Here is a 21,912-nt window from a genome sequence, read left to right on the forward strand (position 1 = left end):
CTTTCCAGCCGGCGTGTGAAAGCATCCTCACGATGGCACTCCTCCCCCAGCGCACGCTGCCAGCCCAGTGCTGCTGTCAGGCCGGCTGCTGGGACCGCTGGGACCTTCCTCCGGGTTCCCAGAGGTGTCAGCGAGAGCAGGATCAGGCCCCCATCCCGCTCCCCAACAGGGCGCGAGGGAAACAGAGCTAGAAACCCACCACTTCGGCAGCAGTCTCTGAAGGGAGCAATAAATGAAGGGGAAGCTGCATCTTACGGTATTTAATCTCTTCCTCGTTTTCTGCCTGACAGTCCCCTGCTTGCTTGCCGTCTTGTCCCCGTGGAGTTTGCATCTCCAGCCCCCAGGTGAATGAGGTTGTCCTATCAGACCCCAAAAATTTCTGTCCTCCCACAGAAATGCCTTTCCCTGCTTTTTCCCACAGGGTAGCGAAGAGTGGGGACAATGGGGACCTCTGGGTAAAGTCCCCGGGAACGCGCCAGCTGAGGTGGGGAGGTGTCCTGTTGGGTGGTTGGTACGGAGGTCTCGGGGGACATGGGTGGCCAGGGGTTAGAGCTGCCCAGGAGAGCTCTTGGGTGCATTAATTCATCATGGGGTGATGAAGAAAAACGGGCGCAAGGCACTGGGCAGGGCTTTTTGGTAGCTCAAGCGCCATATATGACCATGTGCTGCCTGGTGGGACCCCATGGGGACTCCAGCACAGGCTGGGCACCAGGAAGGACTCTTGGGAGCTGGGAGGCTGTGTCCCCCATGGAGCAGATTCCCTCTTCACACAGGAGGAGCCGGGCATGGTCTCCAGGAGCCCAGTGGAGGAGGGCATCGGAGGGAGAGGAGCCAAGGCAAAGCAGAAGGTTGGCCACGGCCGTGTCCAGGCTGGGCTTTAGCTGAGTGTTTGTCACTGGCAGAGCTGGAGCAGCCTTGCCAGGGGGGACATGGGGTGGGCAGCCTGGCTGGGGGTGAAGTGAAGCACCGTTCCTTTCCAAAGGGGGTTATGTGACATGACTTGGTGGAGTACTAGGTTTGGGAAGTGCCTTTCAGGCTTGTGTGGATGGGGAGCTCCTTCCCAATTCTGCCTGGATTTAATGTGTGACTCAGTTTACCCACGTGTGGTATGGGGTGTGTGGTATACATGTGCCATGGGGTTTGCTTGTGACCTCATGTAGAAGAGAAGGACAAGCTCCATGTGGATGCAAACAGGATGGTACCCTGAACGTCCCGGGGGCTGGAGACCCTGGGTGAGGGCTCTGAGGCTCAGCGCCCAGCTGTGCTGGTGGGTCTGAGGTCCATCCTTCTGCCTGTGCAGGAGCCCAGCCCTGAGGCTCTCACCACTTCCACTTTTGGTGGAGTGGGCTTCCACTTGTGGGTGGGATGTGGCCCTGCAGCTTCATCTTGCCACTCAAAAAAAGATCTCTTGTCCTCAATAAATCCAACCTGAATTATTTTCCTTGTGACTCCTGGTCACTGCTCCAGCAAGTGCTGAGGAGGGACTTGTTTGCAGGTCCTGCATGGCCCTTGCTGGGGCAAAGGCTCTCCTGGCCACCACTGCTAACGCTGCTCTCTGCATGTTTCAGGGACACCCTCTTCTGGACACCCGTCTGCGGGGGGACCGTGGTGCAGCAATGAGACTCGGTCCCCATCCATCCAGCTGGCATGGCGCAGGGAGGCCGGACATCGGGGTGGTGCCTCTCTCCCTGATGCCAGCCACCCTCCTCCTCCTCCTCCTCCTCGGCCGCACTGGTGAGCTCCCGCGTGGTGCGGCGGGAGGGGGTAATTTTAGGCACCCACGATCTCCCTCCCAGCCTTGGCTTTGTGGGCAAGGGATTCTCTCCATGGAGAGCCATGAGCGGGAATGTCCCGATGTCCCCAACAGCGTTGAGCGCGCAGAGGGATGGAGGGACGTTAGAATCATAGAATCACAGAATGGTTCAGGTTGGAAGGGACCTTAAGGATCATCTCGTTCCAACCCCCTGCCCTGGGCAGGGACACCTCCCACCAGCCCAGGTTGCTCCAAGCCCTGTCCAACCTGGCCTTGAACCCCTCCAGGGATGGGGCAGCCACAGCTTCTCTGGGCAACCTGTTCCAGTGTCTCACCCCCCTCACACCAAAGAGTTTCTTCCTAAACCATGACCTATGCGTGATGGGTTGGAACTAGATGATCTTTAAGGTGTCCCTTCCAACCCCAACCATTCTATCATTCTATGGCAAGCTCAAGAATTCTGGACAGGGAGCTGCCGGCGATGGGGATGGCGCAGATCTGAGCCCCGGCGCAGGCAGCGCTGCTGGGAGGGTGCCGGTGGCCAAGGGATGGGAGCTGTGGGACCGCTCCAGCCGAGGCGATGGGTGGGATGAGCATCCGTCCCCTGAGGATGCCGATCCCGGGTCACTCCCGGCAGGCACCGTCTGGCCAGGCTGGGAAGCCTTGAAACCAAACTGGAAAAGGCCATTCCTGCTCTCCACCGAGGGTCCCCAACGAGCGCCGCGGCAGCGTAATTAGCCTGGTGTGACTTTATCAGTGTAATTACAGCCAGGCGGTCGGTAACACCTTCCTGCCTCAACAAAGCCCCGCCAAGACAAAGGCAGCCAGCAAGCAGGCAATTAAGGTGTAGTCAGACACCGTAATTGCTTTTAATCAGTTTTTACAGCTCCCACCCCCTCAGCTGGTGCGTCCCTGTCCCCCCCCCGAGCCGCTGGTGGCAGCCGGGGTGTGGGGACCCCCGGGGGGACCCCAGTGGCTCTGCCGCTGTCCCCTGCACCGCTGGGCTCTCCCGCTTCTCTTCGTTAATGGGCACGGCTAGGTGGCTAACGAAGGGAGGTTTGTCCTCCTATTTAGTGGTTCTGTTTATCCCCGTGCCCCGAAAGGGATGGTGTTTACTCTCAGCTGGTTCCCCCCTTTTTTTTTCTGGCTCTCTGAAGGTAGATCAGAGAAACGCGGAGGGCCCTCTCTCTCGTTTCCAAAAACGCCAGTTTCCTCTCGTTCCTCATTAACGTAGACATACCAGCCGTATTTTTTCAGGTCTCTCTTGACTTTGCTGGAGGATGCTCTCAAATGAATATTTCAGAGCTTTGATTTTGACTTAAAGGGAGATGAATATTGAATATTTAACAATGTCCTTTTTATCCGCTGCTTTTTCGGGGCTGGAGTGGCCTAGGTGTTAAAAATCAATACAAACCAGGATCAAACAAACGCTCTTCCTAAAAAGCTTTGCATCTCCATATTTTTGGCACGGGGGGGATGTGAATCACATCTCTCCTGCTACCCAGCCCATGGGGCTGCCGTGTCCTTCCCCGTCCTCTCCTTCGGCGAGCCAGCCTCCCTCTTCCCTTGGTCTCGCCTGTTTAATCCCCAGCTCTCGCTGGCATCGCAGCATCCCTTTCCCCCCTGGCTGGATCCCGCTGGGATGGCTGGAGAGGGCAGCAGTGCCCGACCACGGCTGGAGCCCCCCGGCTGCCGTTGTTCACTGCAACTACGGGTGACATCTCGCTCCTGACCCCTGCTCCTGGGTGCTAAGCCATAGTTACAGCCAGACAGATGCTTTACAGTCATTTTTTTGGGGGGGGGCTTCTAGGTCTTTCCTTGGCCTGGCTCAAGGAGAAGGTCTGCCCTGTTTTGTGGCTGACTTAATGCTCTCCCAGGCCACGTCCCAGCAAGACAAATGGGAGGTGGGTTCATCTGCTCAACTGTCCCCTCCAGGCTCACGGCGGTGACATCCGCCTCCGGAATGGCAGGAATTGACCTTTACGTCATTGCTCGTAGGCTGAGCATGAAGCAGGACAGGGCTGGTGCAAACCAGGGGTAGGAGGAGAGACCACAGAGCCACCATGGGCAGTGATCAGCCCTTGGCCGCTGCGATTAGCGTGGGGGGGATTTTGTTTGCTCGGAAGGTGTCACCCATGGGAGTCTGAAGCCCAAGGAGCCCTGGATGCCGAGGAGATCCGTGCTGCCCTCACCGCGAGCTGGCCACAAGCATCTGCCGGCGGCTTGCAGGCCCCTGGGGCACCCGCAGGGGCAGCGATGGGGACACCCGCACGGTCCAGCCACACGTCCCCGTCCCCCAGCAGGGGCATCACGGTCACGTCTCCATGACCCCCTGGACAAGCCGGTGACCTTGGTGCCCCGTGCTGGCAGCATCCCAGGGGGGACCCCATGTCACTCAGAACCGGGGCCAAGAGGGGGTTTTGCGCCCAAATAGCACCCAAACCGCGGGAAAGGGGCCTGATCCGGTGGGGGGAGCAGGTTGTTGGGGGGACCGCTGGTTCTGCCTGTGGTCCCCCCAGAGCATCCTCTTCCCAGCTGTGGGGCTGCTGGCAGGGCGCTTTCAGAGCCCTTATTTAAACCCAGCTGACCGGGATGGGGACTCATCCTACGAGCATTCAGCTCCCTCCGGATGCTGCTTGTTCCTGCTGGTGGGAGAGCGCTGGGAATTAAACGGGAATTAAAGCCCTGCGGCAGCGCCGTGTCTTGTGTGGCCGGGCAGGCGAACCCCGAGGCAGAAATCACCAGAGGTCCACCTGTGTCCCCAAAGTTCTCACCCTCCACGTTCCCTTGGGTGGTGGATGTGGCCCCTCAGGCAGGTTCCTGGAATCGCTGAGGCTGGCTGGAAAACAGATGGGAAGAGACAGGATAAATGCGCATAAATACAGAGCTTGCAAAAAGCAGACTTCATTGGGGGGAAAAAAAAAAAAAAAAGAAAAAATCCGTTAAAATGCAGATAGGAATGCCCAGCGGAGCGCCTTCCATCCGGAGACGGTTTCCCGTGCCAGGCAGGATTGGTTTTACTTGTTCCCATCCCACCCCCCGAGTTTTCTGTGGGGAGATGGGGCAGGGGCAGGAGGGTGCGGGAGCTGCCTGGGGACCCACAGCAAGTCAGCGATGGCACCAGGGACAGGCACGAAGGTCCCCGAGAGCCAGCCCAAGGCACGGCCCACCCGGGGCTGCTGCTGGCAGCGAGAGGAGGGAAGGGAAAGGAAGGAGAGGGGGAAGGAAAAGGACGAGCCGGGGAGCAGCTCGCTCTTGGGGAGTTGGTCAGGGCAGCCCTCGGCACCTCTCGGCCACGCTTCTTCTCCGGGAGCTGCACAAACCCGGGTGAACAGGGGCAGGGACACACACACACGTGTCACCCGGTGCTTAAAGCACAGTCCCACCACAGTTGCTCACGCCACATGCTGCTGCCTCAGTTTCCCCACCCATGAAGCAGACGAAATGATGCCCTGGGCTACTGTGTTTATTTTTTCCCCCTACAAAAAGGGGGAAACGGTCCGGGGGGGGGCTGCTGGGACCTGCCGATCCCCGCCATCCCACCCGCATCCCTGCTGCCGTCATCCTCGGAGCTGCATCCCTCCCCTGCTCGCTGCCAGGGCGCTGGGGAGCTCTGATCCCGTCTCTTCTCCCTTGCAGGCACCACCTCCGAGCCCGCGCTGATGCCATTCCCAGGTGAGATTCTTCTCTTAAAGTCGCTTTTCTCCCGGAAGTTGTGTAGTTGAAAAACGCAATTTTTTTTTTGGTTAAAAATGGGGTTTGGGGAATTTCCCAAGGGAAGCATAACAGTTTGGGACAAAAAGCGGCAACAAAAAGTGAAACTTCTTTTACAGAAAAGAAATAGAGATTCCTTATTATCCCTTTTATGGTTATTATCCCGAGAGGGGAATTTTGCCGCCTCCTGCTGGGTCCCTGTCCCTGTGCCATTCATCATGCCCGAGCGAATAATTCCCTTGACGTGGCAGGCCAGGGCGCTTCCACGCCTGCTCCCCGTCGCCAGCAGCTTGAGCGATCTTCTCCGGCCCACCAGCTCCCACGGGGGACCAGCTCCAGATGCGTTCGTTGAGGCTAATAAGAATTTGCTAATTGCATCTCGTCACTTGTCACCCCAGTCATACGGCATTACGTGATGTCACGTGTCCGCTTTCCTCTTCTCCTGCCGGGTCATTGCCCAGGCCATTAGTAGGCAAGATGATGGGGTGATGGTGCATCTCATTAATGTATTGAGATGCGTCGAGTCTTCACGTCCGCTGCTTCCAGCAGACGAAGAGAAGCCCATGGTGGTGGTAGCACCAAGCCAACAGCTGCCTTGTGCTACAGTGAAGGGTCACAGTTTTATTTAAGGAGCAGAGATTTGGGGCAGAGAAGGGTCCCGGCCTCTCCGTGACAGCCACCGAGTGTTTGCCACCTCCTGGCCCCGGGGCAGGCTCGTTGCCTGCTGAGGGACCTCTCTCTGCCCGTCCTTCCAGAGATACGGCTTGCCAACGGGCCCAGCCGGTGCCAGGGGCGAGTGGAGATCCTCTACAACGGCTCCTGGGGGACGGTCTGCGATGACGACTGGGACATTGTGGATGCCAACGTGGTGTGTCGCCAGCTGGGCTGCGGCCACGCCATCACCCTCCCGGCTGCCATGACCTTCGGCCAAGGGAGTGGACCCATCTTCCTGGACAACGTGGACTGCAAGGGCCGGGAGGCAGCCTTGAGCGAGTGCTGGAGCCACGGCTGGGGCATCCACAACTGCTACCACTACGAGGACGTGGCTGTCGTATGCAATGGTAATACGGCTGGGTTCCTTGGGGACAAGGAGAGCAGGGGGGTGCCCGCGGTGCTGCAAGTCCTGGTGTCCGCAGACACCTTGGGGGAGCCCAAGAGTCGTATCTCAGAGCGTGCTCCTCTGAGCCTGGATCAGCCAAACCTCCTCCGCCTCCTTCCTCCACCCCTTTCCTCAATCCAGGTCATCTCCCCGCTCCACATGCTGGTGCTCCATGGAGTGACTGGCCTGTTTTGTGTTCCCCGTCACTCCCAGCTCAGGGACTTTGCAACGTCTCCAGCACGATCCCTGGGGAAAGAGCACAAGCCCACCCACGCTCCTGCCTGAGTCAGCCACTGCCCAACTGCTCTTTCCCCTTTTGACTTGCCTTTCTTTAAACTGCTGAGCTTGTGGGTAGGAAATGTTCCTAAAGGTGAGAAAAGCAGTGGAAAGTGTTTGAACTTGGCGTGTGAAAGTGGAACGGCTCCACGCCGACCCCTATATACCCTACACGTTCCTCCTGCGCAGCTCCGTGGGGTTTGCTCATCAGCCAAGCGTCAATGGCCGGTAAATGTGAGGATCTGCAGACCCAGAGCTTGGCCGCATCTGCAACTGCTGGGTGAATCCCTGCGTCCCGCAGAAGCGGGGCTTGGAAAGGGAGGGATGCTGGGGTGGCTGGTGGGTTGGACCAGCAGCAACCAGAGAAAGGAGGTCACGGACTGAGCTGGAATCCTGAATCAAGGTGCTGCTGGAGAGGAGGGGTGGAGGGACTGGTGAAGGAGGTGGGGGAGATGGGTCTGAGGGCAGAGGAGCGGCTTGAGCCGTTAGGTGTTGGTAGCTTGGTTGGCGGAGGAGACCAGGAGATGCTCTGGGGTGGCCCTCAGAGGAGATGCAGGAGTTTGGCCCGAGAGCTGGAACCCTAGGGAAGGTGCTCCCACCTGTGCCACGTGGAAGCTTTTGAGAGCCAGCTTTCTGTCGGTTGCGGTTATGGAGGAAAGCGTGGAGCCGGCCACCTCTTCACCATGTCGGTGGGCTGGGTTTCCTGGCATGCTTCCCGCAGCCCTTGGGCACGTGTGTGGCTGGCTATCGAACCGCTCGGCTCTGGTCCCATCCAGCTCCCCACACCACCCCCAGGTAATTTCACCAGCCCAGCTGAGGAGCTGGGACAAGACGGGCAATATGGTAGCTTGAAACAACGTCGTTAGCAAAAGAAATGTAGGTAAAAGCAGCAGGAAGATCAAAATATTACTGTTCTTTCTATATGTATGCCATGACTTTGAATCCAAATCCCATGATAGGTGGGAGCCTGACTCCTGATAGCTTGGCGCAGAGTCATGACTTACACCAGGTCCTCACGCCGTGCTGCCGGGCACAACTTCCCACCATGTTCCTGCACCTCCATCCGCCTTCCTGCACCCACAACCGGGCAGATCGCCCTGGGCAGGGTGGTACAACCCCCTCTTTCTGTCCCCATCAGGGCTGGTTGGGTGCAAGCCCTCTCGCAGGGCGGGCGGCGTGCAGGGCACTGCTCACGGCCGGCTTTTGGAGGGATGGCTGTGGGCAGAAGCAGATGCCATCCCTCTGCTTCCCTTTTCAGAGCTCTCGCCCACGCAAGCCAGCGAAGGACCGACAAGCAGGACCCTCACATCCTCGGTACAGGATGGGGAAAGTAAGCTGCTCGGCTGTCGCTTGCAGGGTCCCCTGCCCTCCCACCCACCCGCTGCCCCTCCATGTCCTGTGTCCAGCTCTGGAGCCCTCAGCACAAGAAGGACATGGACCTGTTGGAGCAGGTCCAGAGGAGGCCACGAAGATGATCCGAGGGCTGGAGCCCCTCTGCTGTGGGGACAGGCTGAGAGAGTTGGGGGGGTTCAGCCTGGAGAAGAGAAGGCTCCGGGGAGACCTTCCAGCCCCTTCCAGTCCCTGAAGGGGCTACAGGAAAGCTGGGGAGGGGCTGTTTGTGAGGGCACGTAGCCATAGGACGGGGGGCAATGGTTTAAACTAGAGCAGGGTGGGTTTAGATGAGACATTAGGAAGAAGTTCTGTACACTGAGGGTGGTGAGACACTGGCCCAGGTTGCCCAGAGAGGTGGTGGGGGCCCCATCCCTGGAGACGTTCAAGGCCAGGCTGGATGAGGCTCTGAGCAACCTGATCTGGTTAAAGATGTCCCTGCTGACTGCAGGGGGGTGGGACTAGATGGCCTTTAGAGGTCCCTTCCAGCCCAACGCATCCTGTGATTCTATGACTCTGTGTAGCAGTCCGACTCTCCGGCTCCGAGGGGTAGAGCCCTGGGGACCCCATCGTTGCGCCAACCATGGACAAACCCTGTCCCAGAGGTTCACCAAGGCTCCCACCAGCTGGGCTGCCCTAAAGCATCTCCCCTTCCCAGCTGTTTCTCAGCCAGTTTTTGTGCCCTCATGGGCACTGCCAGATCCAGGCTCGGTGACACCGTGTGTGCTGTGGCCTCCTGGGGACAGCGATGCCCTTCTCACCACGTGCTGCCACCCCACAGGTGATGGCAGCATCCGTCTGGTGAGCGGGACCGACACCTGCCAAGGCCGGGTGGAGATCTTCTACCGGGGGAACTGGGGCACCGTCTGTGACGATGACTGGGGCCTGAGTGATGCCAGCGTGGTGTGCAAGCAGGTGGGCTGCGGCCAAGCCCTGGATTACAAGAGCAATGCCTATTTCGGCTACGGCACGGGGCGCATTCTCCTGGACAACGTCAACTGTGACGGCAGCGAGCCCTTCCTCTCCGCCTGCTACAGCCTGGGCTGGGGCATCCATAACTGCGGCCACCACGAGGATGCTGGGGTCATCTGCACAGGTACCAGGGTAGAACATCACCTTCAGGGCTGTCCCCTGGGGGGAAAAAACCCTGGGACATCCTGGTCTCCAAGGAGAAATGGCCTCAGAGAGGCGCGGATGTGCCCAAGGTCAGGCAGGGACCCGGGCTGTGCGCTGCGGGAGCATCCTTTCACAGAACCATGGAATGGTGGGGGTTGGAAGGGACCTCTGGAGATCACCCAGTCCAACCCCCTGCCAGAGCAGGGTCACCCAGAGCAGGTGGCACAGGAACGCGTCCAGGCGGGGTTGGAATGTCTCCGGAGACGGAGACTCCCCCACCTCTCTGGGCAGCCTGTGCCAGGGCTCTGCCACCCTCAGGGTAAAGAAGTTCCTCCTCACGTTGAGATGGAACTTCCCATGGTCAAGTTTGTGCCCGTTACCCCTTGTCCTGTCCCCGGGCACCACTGAGAAGAGCCTGGCCCCATCCTCCTGACACCCCCCCTTTCAGTATTTATAAGTGTTGATAAGGTCCCCCCTCAGCCGTCTTTTTTCCAGACTCAAGAGACCCAAACCCCTCAGCCTTTCTCCATCAGAGAGGTGTTCCAGTCCCCTCAGCACCTCGGTAGCCCTTTGCTGTCCCCTCTCCAGCAGTTCCCCGTCCTTCTGGAACCGGGGAGCCCAGAACCAGACACAGCACTCCGCACGCTTTCTCCTTATCTGCCGTCATCCCGGCGCTCCGGAGCGGGCTGTGACACCACGCCGAGAGCCTGGGACACGACCCGAGCGGCAATTTGCAAGCGAAATGCATCTGCCCGCCTGCCATTTCCCGGCTCTGCCGGCTGGAAAACGAGCTGCCCGCGGCCGGGAGGAGCGAGCGGCTGCCAGGGGCCGGGCACGATGCCAGCCCCAGCCTGTCCCCCCGCCTTTCCCCTCCTGAAATGATGTATTTCTGCCATTCTCCGTTGATTACCATTTATAATGTCAATAATCCCCCTGAATTCCCTCATTATCCCGGCTAATGACGGGAGCAGTAAGTGCCAGCGCTTTTCCCTTTCCCGCTATTAGCGAACAAAGGGGCTGATGTGGGAGAAAAGGGACAATTTTCTCAGGCCGGTCCTTTCCTCCCTAAACATCCCCGTCCCCTCCGGCACCTTGCCCAGGGGAACGGAGCCTTAACGAAGCCTGCCCGATAAACCTCCCAGGCATGCGGAGAAGTGAGGGACCCGTCGGCGCTGCAGGTGGGACCTCGGCGCTTGGGCCAGGGGTGGAGAAGCACCATCTCCAGCACGTGGGCAGTAGGGTGGGCACGGGTCCATCTCCCCTGGAGCACCCAGACCGCCCCGGGTCTGCCTCCCGGAGTCAGCAAGTTCACGGCTTTGCAGCTTCTGCCCACGTGTCACCTCTCTCTGTGTCACCAACAGGGCTGGACAGGTCCACCATCACGTCCTTCACCACCGCGGTGGCCCTGGACTACGAAGAGACGCTCACTGCCACGGCCACAGGTAGGAGGTCGGCAGCCACCCAGCTCACCCTTGCACCACAGCCAGGGCTGGGGACGCACTGGGGGGGACCGAGTCTTCCGTGTCCTCCCGTGACCTCAGCACGGCCACCCTGGGCTCCTGCCACATGTAGGTGAGGCTCGGGGGGTGACCTTGCCCACGGCAGGAGGTTGCCATGGGGCCACCATGGTGCTAGCTGGCACCAGCTGGATTGGGGGCAGCGAGTGCTGGAGCTGGACGCCCCCCCAACGTCCATGTGTCCCCACGCTTGTCCCAGCAGTGACAGATGGCAGGGACCAGCCCTCCCAGGCCACCGAGGTGGTCACCACCGCTCTCCTTACCGTCGAGCAGCAAAGTAAGTGAGTGGCCACTGTTAGTCCCGCACAGAGTCCGGCATGGCCCCCTGGGCCCCACGTCCCTTGGGGGTTACCCCATATCCCCAGGGCTCACTCCATGTCCCCCAGCGATTCACCCCACATCTCCAGGGATTACCCCATGCTCACAGGCATAGCTTGTGCCGCTTGGGAGTCATCCCATGTCCCCAGGGCCACCCCACATCCCCAGGGCTCAGCGCATGTTCCCAAGGGCTCACCCCACATCCCCAGAGTCTTACCCCACATCCTCAGGGTTCACCCATATGTCCCCAGGGGCTCAGACCATGCCCCCAGGGCTCACCCCATGTTCCCAAGGGCTTACCCCATACCCCCAGGGCTCACCCCATATCCCCAGAGTCTTACCCCACATCCCCAGGTCTCACCCCATGCCCCCAGTGCTCATCCCACATCCACAGGCCTCATCCTGTGTCCCCCGGGCTCACCCCATGCCCCCAGGGGGGTGCTCCCATGGCCCCAGGGTCTCACCCCAATTCCCCAGAGCTCACCCCATGTTCCCAGGGTCTCACCCCATGCCCCCAGGGGGGTGCTCCCATGTCCCCAGGGCTCACCCTGCACCCCCAGGGATCACCCCATGTTCCCAGGGTCTCACCCCATGCCCCCAGGGTCTCACCCCACATCCCCAGGGCTCACCCCATGCTCCCTGAGCACTCACCCCATGCCCCCGGAGGGTCAGTGGGGGACATCGGACCCCCCGCGGAGCCCCGGTCCCCCCGGCAGCATACCTGTGCCGGGGCCCCCCACGCAGGTGGCGGCGTGCGGCTGGTGAACGGGAACGGGAGCTGCCGCGGGCGGGTGGAGGTGCGGCACCATGGCACCTGGGGCACCGTCTGCGACGACGACTGGGACTTCCCCGACGCCCAGGTGGTGTGTCGGCAGCTGGGCTGCGGCACCGCCCTCGCCGCCACCGTCCTCGGCTCCTTCGGCTACGGCAGCGGGCCCATCCTGCTGGATAACGTGGGCTGCGGCGGCGGCGAGGCTCGGTTGGCCGACTGCTTCCACCTGGGCTGGGGGCAGCACAACTGCGGCCACCACGAGGACGCCGGGGTCATTTGCCGAGGTGAGAGCGGGAGCGAGCCCGGTGGCCACCTGGTCCCACCTGAGGGTCTTCCCTCGCCAGCTGGGTGGGAGAAGGGAAATGGATGCGACCACCCAGCGTTCTCCGGGTCTCCGCTGAAATCTGGCTCGGTGGCGTGGAAATCCGATGAGATAACGGGCATGGGGAGGATTTCAGCCACGCTCAGACTGGCTGTGGGAAATGGGGTCCCCGAAATGGGGTGGCAGGTGAACGTGAGCCCCCAGACCCTGAGGTTCCTCCTGCCTGCGGGGGGACAGCAGTGGCAGTTGGGTGATGGCTGGAGCATGGGTTCCACCTCCAGTCGCTCTTTGTGCACTTTCCTGGAAGCGCAGTGGCTGCACATCCCACCCCAAACATCCCTGCGTCCATCCCCAGCCAGCCCCACACCATTTCGGGGGGGGGGGGCTCTGACCCAGCCCTGGGGGGCACAGGTGTCCCCTGAGTCACTTTTCCCACCCCTTCCCTGCACCAGGCGCTGACGACTCTGGAGACCATTTCCAAGAAGCCACCGCTACAACCACCACGTCAGCCCCGACTCGTCCCAAGGATGGTAGGTACCGAGGTATCACCGGGGACACGGTGCCAGCCCTGGGGACGCTCCACACTGGCACAGGGTGGAAATGGAGGTGGCGTGGGATGGAGGCTTCAGCAGTGCCTGACGCACCAAGGTGGAGCAGCCCACGGGAGGGGGAAAAGCTGTGCTGGCGGCACCTTTAAGCCATGGCCTCTCCTGGTGCCCCCAAGGCTGGTCCAGGCAGAGGAGGTGATGGACCTCGGGTGATGGACCATTAGCTGATGGACCTTGGTGGGGACAGGAGATGATGGACTTCGGTGGGAAGAGGAGGGGATGGACCTCAGTGGGGACAGGAGGTGATGGACCTCAGTGGGGAGAGGAGGTGATGGACCTTGGTGGGGACAGGAGGCGATGGACCTCAGTGGGGAGAGGAGGGGATGGACCTCAGTGGGGAGAGGGGATGGACCTCGCTGGGGACAGGAGGCGATGGACCTCAGTGGGGAGAGGAGGGGATGGACCTCAGTGGGGAGAGGGGATGGACCTCGCTGGGGACAGGAGGTGATGGACCAGCGGTGCTGAGCTGGGAACAGAGATTATCTTCTGTTCCTTCAACCTGAACGTCCACCGTGATGCTTTGGGGATCAGCCCCAGCTCTGGTGCTGGCAAGTGGTCACCCCCTCGTGCTCCTGCCTGCACAGAGGCCATGGTGGAGCTGTGGGCATCAGCAAACATCTGCCCAGCCTTGGAGAGACCAGTGCTCTTCTTGCCTGGGGGCCACCTGGCCAGGAAGCCTGGCCCCCTTTCTGCCAGCCCGGGGGAGCCAGCCTGGTGGGTGCCACCCTCCCAGGGTTGTGGCAGGCAGGGAGAGGGGGACGCAGTGCTGGGGTGGGCACCTCACCCCATCCCCTTCCCAGGGTCCCTGCGCCTGGTGAACGGCAGCCACCGGTGCGAGGGGCGCGTGGAGATGTTCTACCTGTCCCAGTGGGGGACGGTGTGCGACGACGCCTGGGACCTGCGGGACGCCAAGGTGGTGTGCAGGCAGCTGGGCTGCGGGCACGCCGTGGGGGCCTGGGGGGAGGCACGCTACGGCCAGGGCACCGGCTACATCTTCCTCGACAACCTCAAGTGCAAGGGCCACGAGCCCTCGCTGCTGCGCTGCTCCCACATCCGCTGGGACGTCCACAACTGCGACCACTCCGAGGATGCTGGTGCCGCCTGCGGCATCCTGTGACCGCCCACCCGCCGGGACCCCCAAGCAGGTACCGGGGTCGGGGGGGACGGGGAGGTTGGAGGGAGGTGGTGGCAATGCCCACGGAGAGGGGCTGAACCCCGGCTGCCGGCCGGGGACACGCACTCTCTGCCTCAGTTTCCCCACTCGCCCCACACTGGCTGGGCCCCCCCGTGGGTGTTTGGGCTCAGGGTGGGAAGAGCTGGGTGGAGGATGGATTTTTCTCAGCACTGAAAATACTGGCTGAAGCTTTCCCCCCCCGCACCTCGAAAATGCCCCTTGGAAAAACAAACCCGCTTTTGGTGTGAAACCTGGTTGGTTTCGGCCATTTCGTTTAAGAGATGAGGAGAGAAAAATGGATTTTCTGCTGTGAAAATGACGTTAGGTTATACTCGGAAAAATGTAAAAAGGGGCTGAAATCAAACCAGGATGTTCCAGTGGCTCTGCAGCGAGTCGCTGCCGCTCTGCAACTTGCTTTGCAAACCTCCCAGCAATCGGAATATCAGGCTTTTCTTCTCGTTTTGGCGGAAGAAATACCAATTTCCATGCAGCAGGAGTGCAGGCGTTGGATCTCACACCCTCTCCAACCCCATCCCGCTTCTCGGCTGCCCAGTGTTTCTTCCTGGCGCCCATTTCACCTCCTGTTTCTTTTCCAAAAGCCGCTGGGCTTGCGGGGAGCTCGGCTGGGATTTCCTTTCCCTGGGGGGGTCTTCGGCACTGCCAGTCCCTGCCCAAAAAATCCCCTGGGGAGCAGGGAAGGACGGGGCTCCCCGCACCCTCCCCATCCTTCCTCCGTCCTGCGCGGTCCAGACCAGCTCTGGCTGCTCCTTCCCAGGAGCTCCGGGATGCTCCGAGGTGTCCGGGGCAGGCCGGGAGCTGGCAGACAGTGCAGGAGCAGATGGAAAACCCTAGGGAAGATCCCAAATCCCTGCCCAGAGCACGGGGAGCGCGGTGGGGCTGAACCCAAACCCTCCCCGGGGTGAAAGCTGTTTCCCTCCCAGCTCGGGTGGAAGTACGCAGCCCGCAGCACCCGCCGCCCGCGCCGTCAGCCCTCTGCGGTGCCAGACGGGACACCGGCACAACCATCCTCGGGTTTTCCTCGACGGGGCGCCAGGGTGGGGAAGGCGCAGAGCGGGTCCCGGCCGCTCCCCCCGCCGCACTCGCTCCTCCATTCGTGCAATTCTCTTGTTAACTGTGCCTATTCCTGGGGTTCCCTCCACCCACCCGCCCCCTTCGTTTGTCTTATCCGTGTCTGGGTTTGTTTTGTGAATAAATAAAAGCCCTTTGAAAGTGTGCTGAGACCTGACTTGCTTCCCTGCCACCCCCTCCAAGCCCAGACAGGAGCAAACAGCTGGGGGACCCGTGATGCCCCGAGCCCAGAGGCTGCCAAAAATGGATGCGAATCCCTTGCTGGCCCTTGATTCCCACCCAGCTGGGAGCCGAGCTTGGACCCTTCCCCATCCCGGCTCCAGGGGTACGGCCCTGAACCCCAAGTTCGGGAGGCGGGGGTGAGGTTGTGTCCGGCTCGGGGTTTGTTCCTGGTGGGATTTGGCAGCCCCGTGGGCTGCGGGGAGGCTGCCGAAGCGGGCGCGTTGCTGTTGTGCGGCTGTACGGGCTCTGCAGTGCTGACAGCGGTAAATTCGGTGCTGTTCGCCAACGAGCAGACGGGAAGAGAGACTGTCCTGGGAGCTGCTGCCTGCTGCTGCCTGCTGCTGCCTGCTGCTGCCTGCAGGGACAGGCTGTGACCGTGGGGATGGGGACCAGGAGAGAGGGTTCCCCAGTTCGGGAAGGCTTTTCTGCACCTTGATGGCCGGTGGCGGTGGCCTGAGCCGCAGCTTGCTGTGAGATGGCACGTCCCAGCCACCGGACCGCTGTGGACATTGGTGTCCCCGAGCAGCTCCCAGCCTGCTGCGGGTCCCCTCGGGTGTCCTTGGCCCTGTGCCCCGGCAGCCAGCATCAGGATGATGGTTGCCACCTCTCCCACCGCTTCCGTAGGCAGGGCTTTCCCAGCACTTTTCTCCCAGTTCAGATTTCCATCAGTGGGGAAACTGAGGCACGGGAGCGTCTTCCAGGCAGCACAGTCGGACTTGGGCTTGCTGGGACCCTGGGAGAGGGCAGGGAGGTGGTGTATGAATGAAACCTCCCCTTTTACCGGGTTCCCAGGTCCTGCACGCTCGGCTGCCCACCCCGCTGCCTCCTTGCCCCTCCTCGCCCCCTCCTCGCCCCCCCTGCTGCCACCACCGCCTCCGCCTCACCTCCTGCCTCCGGGACAGCTGGGCGATCCTGGGTCCTGCTGGGAGCAGGGGGGGGACAGGGCTGTCCCCAGCAGCCCCCCTCCCCAGCCCATGCCAGCTGGGGATGGGTCAGAAGGTGCTGTGGGCCCCCCCTCCCCATGGCTACGGGAGGTGGGGAGGGGGCTGGTGGCCAGGGGCTGCTCTGGGGGCTGCTGCCTCCTGTGGTGAGAGATGATGAGAAAGGCTGGGCTGGCTTTTCCCTGTTTTCCCTGGGGACTGCGCCCTGAGCCGGCAAAACTGGGCTGGTGTTTGGTGTCACCCCGCACCCTGCTCCTCCTCGCTTTGCGCTGGGAAGAGCAGGTCCCGCTCGCCCTGGGCTTCTCCCTCCCACGACCTGCAGTCCGGCAAGGAAAGGGTTTCCAGGCAGGAGAGACAGCAGCCTCCTCCCTCGTCTTTCAGCCATTTCTCCCACAGACAGGGCTCAGGATGCGCTGGGATCCACAGGGATCCCCCCCAGACATCCCGTATCCAAACTGGGCATCGTCTCCATGGGAGTGACATGGCAGGGCGGGAGCAGGATGCCAGAGTGGGGAATGCTCTGGTCCTGGAGCAGGGTACCAGTAAGGGGGATGCTCTGGCCTTGGAGCAAAACCCCAGCACGGGGATGCTCTGGCCCTGGAGCCGGGAACCAGCACGGGGGATGCTCTGGCCCTGGAGCAGGGAACCAGCATGGGGGATGCTCTGGCCCTGGAGTCGGGTACCAGCATGGGGGATGCTCTGGCCCTGGAGCAGGGAACCAGCACGGGGGGTTGCCGATGGCGCGAGAGCACCCTGCTGCGGGACCGCAGCCAGGCCGCGGCGGCTGCGTGGGAGCCAGGAGAAGCCGCGGTGCCCGCCCGGCTCTTCTCCTCCTGCCGACGTCAGCTGTTTCACTGCGCCTGGAGCAGCTGTAGCTCCACACTGGTCGATGCCATCGATTAGTTCCTCTCCCCATCCCTGGAGAGGGGATGGTGCTGGGGGCGGCAGTGGGGGGAGAGAATAAATATTTCAGCAGGCTCGGGCAAAAGCTGGGGTTATTTTGGGGCTGGGATTTATGGGCTATTAGGAATAAGGAATGAGTCTGTGCTGGGGAGAGGAGACCCATTAATCCAGGCTGAAGGAGCACAAATGAGCAAGGGGAAATGGAGGAGGCTTTAATTATTTCGCTGTGTTCCAGAATAATAAGCCGGCTCTCCAGCCGAGCGCTGGCGTGGGGCTCAGGAGCTCTGCTCCCTGGAAGTTGGGGCGGGCGAGGGGGCACTCACAGTTAAATCCCCTCCAGCTGGATGAGCAGTGCTGGGAGGGATGGGGAGTCCCATTCTGGGACCAGTATGAGACCAGTACAAGCAGCGTTGCCGGCTGGGACATGGGATGGGGGATGCGCTGCTTGCGGGGGGAGGCTGCAGAGCGCGGGGATGGCTGGAGGGGTGCGTGGGTTGGTGGCCGGTCCCAGGGGTGCCTTTCCCAGGCTGGCCACCTCCGCCGTGCCCCGTTAAGGCAATCCTGTCTGCGCTTGTAACCGGAGGAGCGGGGGTGAGTCACTGCCGGAGGCAGCCCTGGCTCGGAGAGCATCCCTGGCTCCGCTGCGCCCAGCACCACCTGGGTGACCTTGGGCTGTGCTCCGCTCCCCGGCTCGCTGTGCCCCACCCCCGGCTCTCCCTGCTGCCTCCGCATCCCCCTTGCGTGCCTCAGTTTCCCCGGAGGCACACAGGATGCTGGTCCTGGTCACCCCTTGGCACCCTCGGGGAGCTGCAGGGGACCAGCTGGGAGCAGGGGGCACGGCTTTCCCCATGGGGGGCACCGCGGGACAGATTTACCCCCGCCGGAGCAGCCTGCCCTGTCCCTAGCGGTGGGGGGTCCCAGGGATGTGAGCACCCACGTTGGCAGGGATGCAGGGCAGGGACAGCCTTGGACCACCTCCTCCTCCGATGGGATGGATGAGGACCAGGTCTCCCTGCAGCATCCCTGCGGCACGGCACGTCCTGCTCCCTCGCGAGCGGGGCCCAGGGTGCCAAGGTCACCCAGTGGGACCGTCGTGGGGCGCAGGAGCCGTTCACCGCCCCCCATGCCGGCCAGCGTCCTCCTTCCCTGCTCCTGCCGGGCCTGCCGCCGCGGCTCCCGCTGACGTCACCCTGCTGGAGCCAGGAGCTATTTTGGGAACTGCAAAGTCACTGGCGCAATTAGTCCGCTGGCAAAGGGAGCGGGGCGGCGGGGGGGACCGCGGGGATGGCTGGCTCTCCACGCCGTGCCGTGCCGTGCCGTGCCGGGGGGCTGCGTGGCCACGGCCCACGGGCACCACCAGATCTGCGCCTCTCCTTGCGCCTGCAGGCTCAAGGGCTCCCTCCGCCAGGGTAAACGGCTGCAAATCCTCCCCATCCATCATCTCCTCCTCTCTGCCTTCTTTTTCTTTTTCCCCTATTTTTTTTTTTTTTTTAATTTTATTTCGTTCCCCTGGCAGGAGCCACCCCACGTGGGCTGCTGGATGCTGGCAAAAGCCAGCTCGCTGCCGCCTCACTGCCGTCGCTTGCATTTAGAGGAGAGGCAGGAAAGCAATTAGCTGGCAGCGATGCCGGCAACGTGCTTCCCATGGCAATGCCGCGGGCGAGGGGCTGCCCGGGGGGGGGAGCGGGGGTCCCTGGGCTCCCTGCCTCCGGCTATGCCTTTGGTTTAATCCAGCATCTTCTCGGATGCAGCTGTCGGGGTGCAGGATGGGTGCTCCCGGCTGCACAGCCCTGTTGTGCCCCGTCCCAGGGATGGGGACGTGCCACGTGCTGCTGTCACAGCAGAGGGACGCCCGTCCCCGAGGGAACAGCACAAGCAGACAGCGCGGTCCTGCCCTGCAAGTGGCTTCGTGCCTGGGGACACGGGGACAGTTAGAGGGGACAGTTGGGGCGCTCAGCCCTCCTCCCCCAGTGCTGGCTGCTTTCTCTGGCCACCCTCCCCGCCTCCCAGTGACCTCCAGGTCACGGCCAGCGGGGATGTGCACAGAGATGCTGTGAGAAGCTGATCCCAGCAGGCTCCAAACACCCCAAAATTGGGGCTCAAAAAATCCCTTCAAAAAGCCCAAGACTTCCCCATGTGACCCTGGCACCTCTCTCCGTCCCATCCCACAGGAAAAATACCCAAATCCTTTCTCCCAGCGCCTTGGGAGGTGCCATAGCAGGAGCCGGTGCTCTGCTCCCCAAACCCTGAGCCCCACTTTGGGCAGGGAGCCCCCCGGGGCCGGATCCGGCACGCTGCCCGTCCCCTGCCCAAGGGCACGGCAGAGACGTCTGGGTGCAGGCAGGATGACACCCACCGTTCCCCATCGCTGGGACCCCCAGTTCAGCCCTGGAGGGGGGGTCCCTGCCTGCACTGGGGCTGGAGTAGCAGCCCGTGGGTGGGCACGGAGGGTGCTGGGTGGGAATAGGGGTCTGGTGGGTGGCTCTGGGGGTGACAGGGACCATGGGAGGGCAGTGGCGAGGTGGGGAGCGTGTGTGTCCCCCCCCAGGGCTGGAGGAAGGGGCTGGGAGCTGAGTGAGGCTGTGCTGAGTCACGCTGCAGAGCCGGCGAGCAGGACTGCAGCAAGCGGCTCGCTGCCGCCTGCCTGCAACGGGGACAATGTGACAGCCCCGTCCCTCCCACCCGCAGCACGCTCCGGCTCCTCGCCCGCTCCTGGGGGTCCAGGAGGCTGATGGGGGGGGTGATGCCCAGGCTGGGGGATCCCGGCTGTACCCCAGGTCACGGCTGTCTCGGTGCTCCCGGCCCTTCTTACACCTCCACTTCAATAGGGATGGGGCAGCTCTGGGGTGGGGGTCCCGGGGACCCCAGGCAGGGAGGGGGAGGACTGAGCTGTCCTTGGAGGATGAGTGTCCCCAGCCCCAGTGCGGAAGGGTGTCCCTAAGTAGCCATGACCAGGGGGGCAGCAGGGTCTAGTGGCCACTCACTGACAGCACAAACGCAGAAATGCACTTGGCAGCTGCTGAAACACGGGGTGGCTTTGCCCTGGCACCGGGAGGATGAGGGGGTTGGTTGGCAGAGACCCCCCCCCCAGCTCCCACCCCACGCCACCAACCCAGGGCACGAGGCTGAACATCCAGCCCTGCGCTGGGTCCCCAACACCCCTGCCACCACATGGGACAAAGGGCTGAGGCAGGTCCCCGCTGCAGAGGGAAACTGAGGCACAGGGGGTGCCCAGAGGATTGGCCCCGCATGCTGTCACCTCTGAGGCTCAGAGCCTGGCACAGCCCCGTCCCCACGGGACGCTGGTGACCACCCTGCCCTGTGCTGCCCACCAGCCCCGCAGAGCTCCAAGCCGCTTCTGGAGGGACGGAGACAGCCAGGGCTTTTTTTAGGTGCTCCATGAGTGCTGTCTGGGCGGTATTTATATCGGCTCCTTAAATAAGACCTGCCATCTGAGCCCGATGCGCCTGCTTAATTATTAATGTCCTGCGGGGAGGCGGTGCGCACCCTCCCGCTGGGTCCATTGTGGGGTCCCTCACCCTGGCTCCCCCCGGCTCCCCGGCAGCACCCAGGGCGAGGGCTGACATCCCGGCCGTCCCCTGGCCATGCATCCCGCGTGGGAGCATCTTCCCTGGGGCTGGGAGAAAGGCTGGCGGGGGGGATTTTCTGAGCAGAGTGTGCCGTGGTGGCATGGGCATCGCTGGAGTTCTCAGCGCCAGGGGACTTGTGCGGGTGTTAGGGATAAGGAGAGGGGTGGGAGGCACCGTCCCCATCCCGCCTTGGTGGCTTGAGGTGGTCCCAGGGGAAATTCATCCCCGGGAGCCCAGCTGTGCACCCCGAGGGGTAGGGGCAGCCCCGCTTTGTGGCAGGACTGATGCTAAACAGCGCAGGGGGGCAGCTGCTGCCACAGAATTAATTTGGGCTTGGAAAGTGCTTTGAAACCCTGAGAGGAAAGGCCGGGGCTGAGTTACAAAGCGCTGCGGCTCCGCAGACGGGGGGAAGGAAGCTCCCCTTCAAAGCTCCGCTGGTCTGGTGGGCTCGTCGCCGGCCGCACCATCAGCCACGGCCCCTCCATCGCCTCCTGCCCCCAGCCCTGGCTCTGGGGCGTTTTGGGGAGGGAGGGTTGGTGCACCCCCGAGCTCGCTCAGGTGTTGGGTGCAGGGTCCTTCCTCGGGGCTGGCGGGACCCCCCAGCTTTGGTGCCTGGCGGGGTGGAGGGGTGCTGGGCTGGGACCAAGCCTGCACCCTGGCAGGTCGGGGAGCGCTGACGGTGGGTGTGGTGGGAGAAGGGATGCCCTTGGCCTGCTCCTGGGATGCTTCCCTTGCCACGTTGCACAGCCAGGCTCAGGGCAACGAGGTGGAAAAGGGGCCAGGGTGCCAGGGTGTCGAGGTGCTGGGGTGCTGGGGCCAGGCAGCATGGCACCGCATGGGAAGGCATGGTTGTCCTGCAGCCTGTGGGGAAGGGGAGACCAAAGCCAGAGGTTTCCCCAGCTTGTTTTTCACTAGCCCAACTGCAAGACCCAGAAAACTGCCTCCCTGGGGCAAGCAACACATTCCTCGGGGCAACCCGAGCTGCAGCCCCCCGGGCAGCAGGGCTGGAGGGTGAGCACCCAGCCCGGGAGCCCCGGGGCTGTGCAGGGGCCAGGGCAGCATCCCAGGGACGGGACCCAGCCCAGCTCCACGCACTGTCCCCAGGGGAT

The 21,912-nt window shown here is 62.4% G+C and overlaps 1 protein-coding gene across 1 annotated transcript; it reads left to right on the forward strand.

Moving 5' to 3' along the window:
- Nucleotides 1-10: 10 nt before the first annotated feature.
- SSC4D (scavenger receptor cysteine rich family member with 4 domains) lies at nt 11-15,291 on the forward strand. Its single transcript, XM_074595736.1, has 12 exons — nt 11-256; nt 1,569-1,734; nt 5,393-5,428; nt 6,223-6,528; nt 8,101-8,172; nt 9,013-9,327; nt 10,709-10,789; nt 11,064-11,141; nt 11,927-12,238; nt 12,729-12,806; nt 13,685-14,029; nt 15,000-15,291. The coding sequence occupies exons 1-11, from the start codon at nt 233-235 to the stop codon at nt 13,999-14,001; spliced, it is 1,785 nt and encodes a 594-aa protein (XP_074451837.1). The 5' UTR covers nt 11-232; the 3' UTR covers nt 14,002-14,029; nt 15,000-15,291.
- The last annotated feature ends 6,621 nt before the right edge of the window (nt 15,292-21,912 follow it).

The sequence above is a fragment of the Larus michahellis genome, chromosome 7, assembly GCF_964199755.1.
Source record: "Larus michahellis chromosome 7, bLarMic1.1, whole genome shotgun sequence".
Taxonomy (NCBI): Eukaryota; Metazoa; Chordata; class Aves; order Charadriiformes; family Laridae; genus Larus; species Larus michahellis.

Coding starts and splice junctions, on each gene's coding strand:
- SSC4D (XM_074595736.1), top strand. CDS start 233: ATGAAGGGGAAGCTGCATCTTACG. Junction 10,790..11,063: donor GCTCACTGCCACGGCCACAG/GTAGGAGGTCGG, acceptor CGCTTGTCCCAG/CAGTGACAGATGGCAGGGAC. Junction 12,239..12,728: donor CGCCGGGGTCATTTGCCGAG/GTGAGAGCGGGA, acceptor TCCCTGCACCAG/GCGCTGACGACTCTGGAGAC.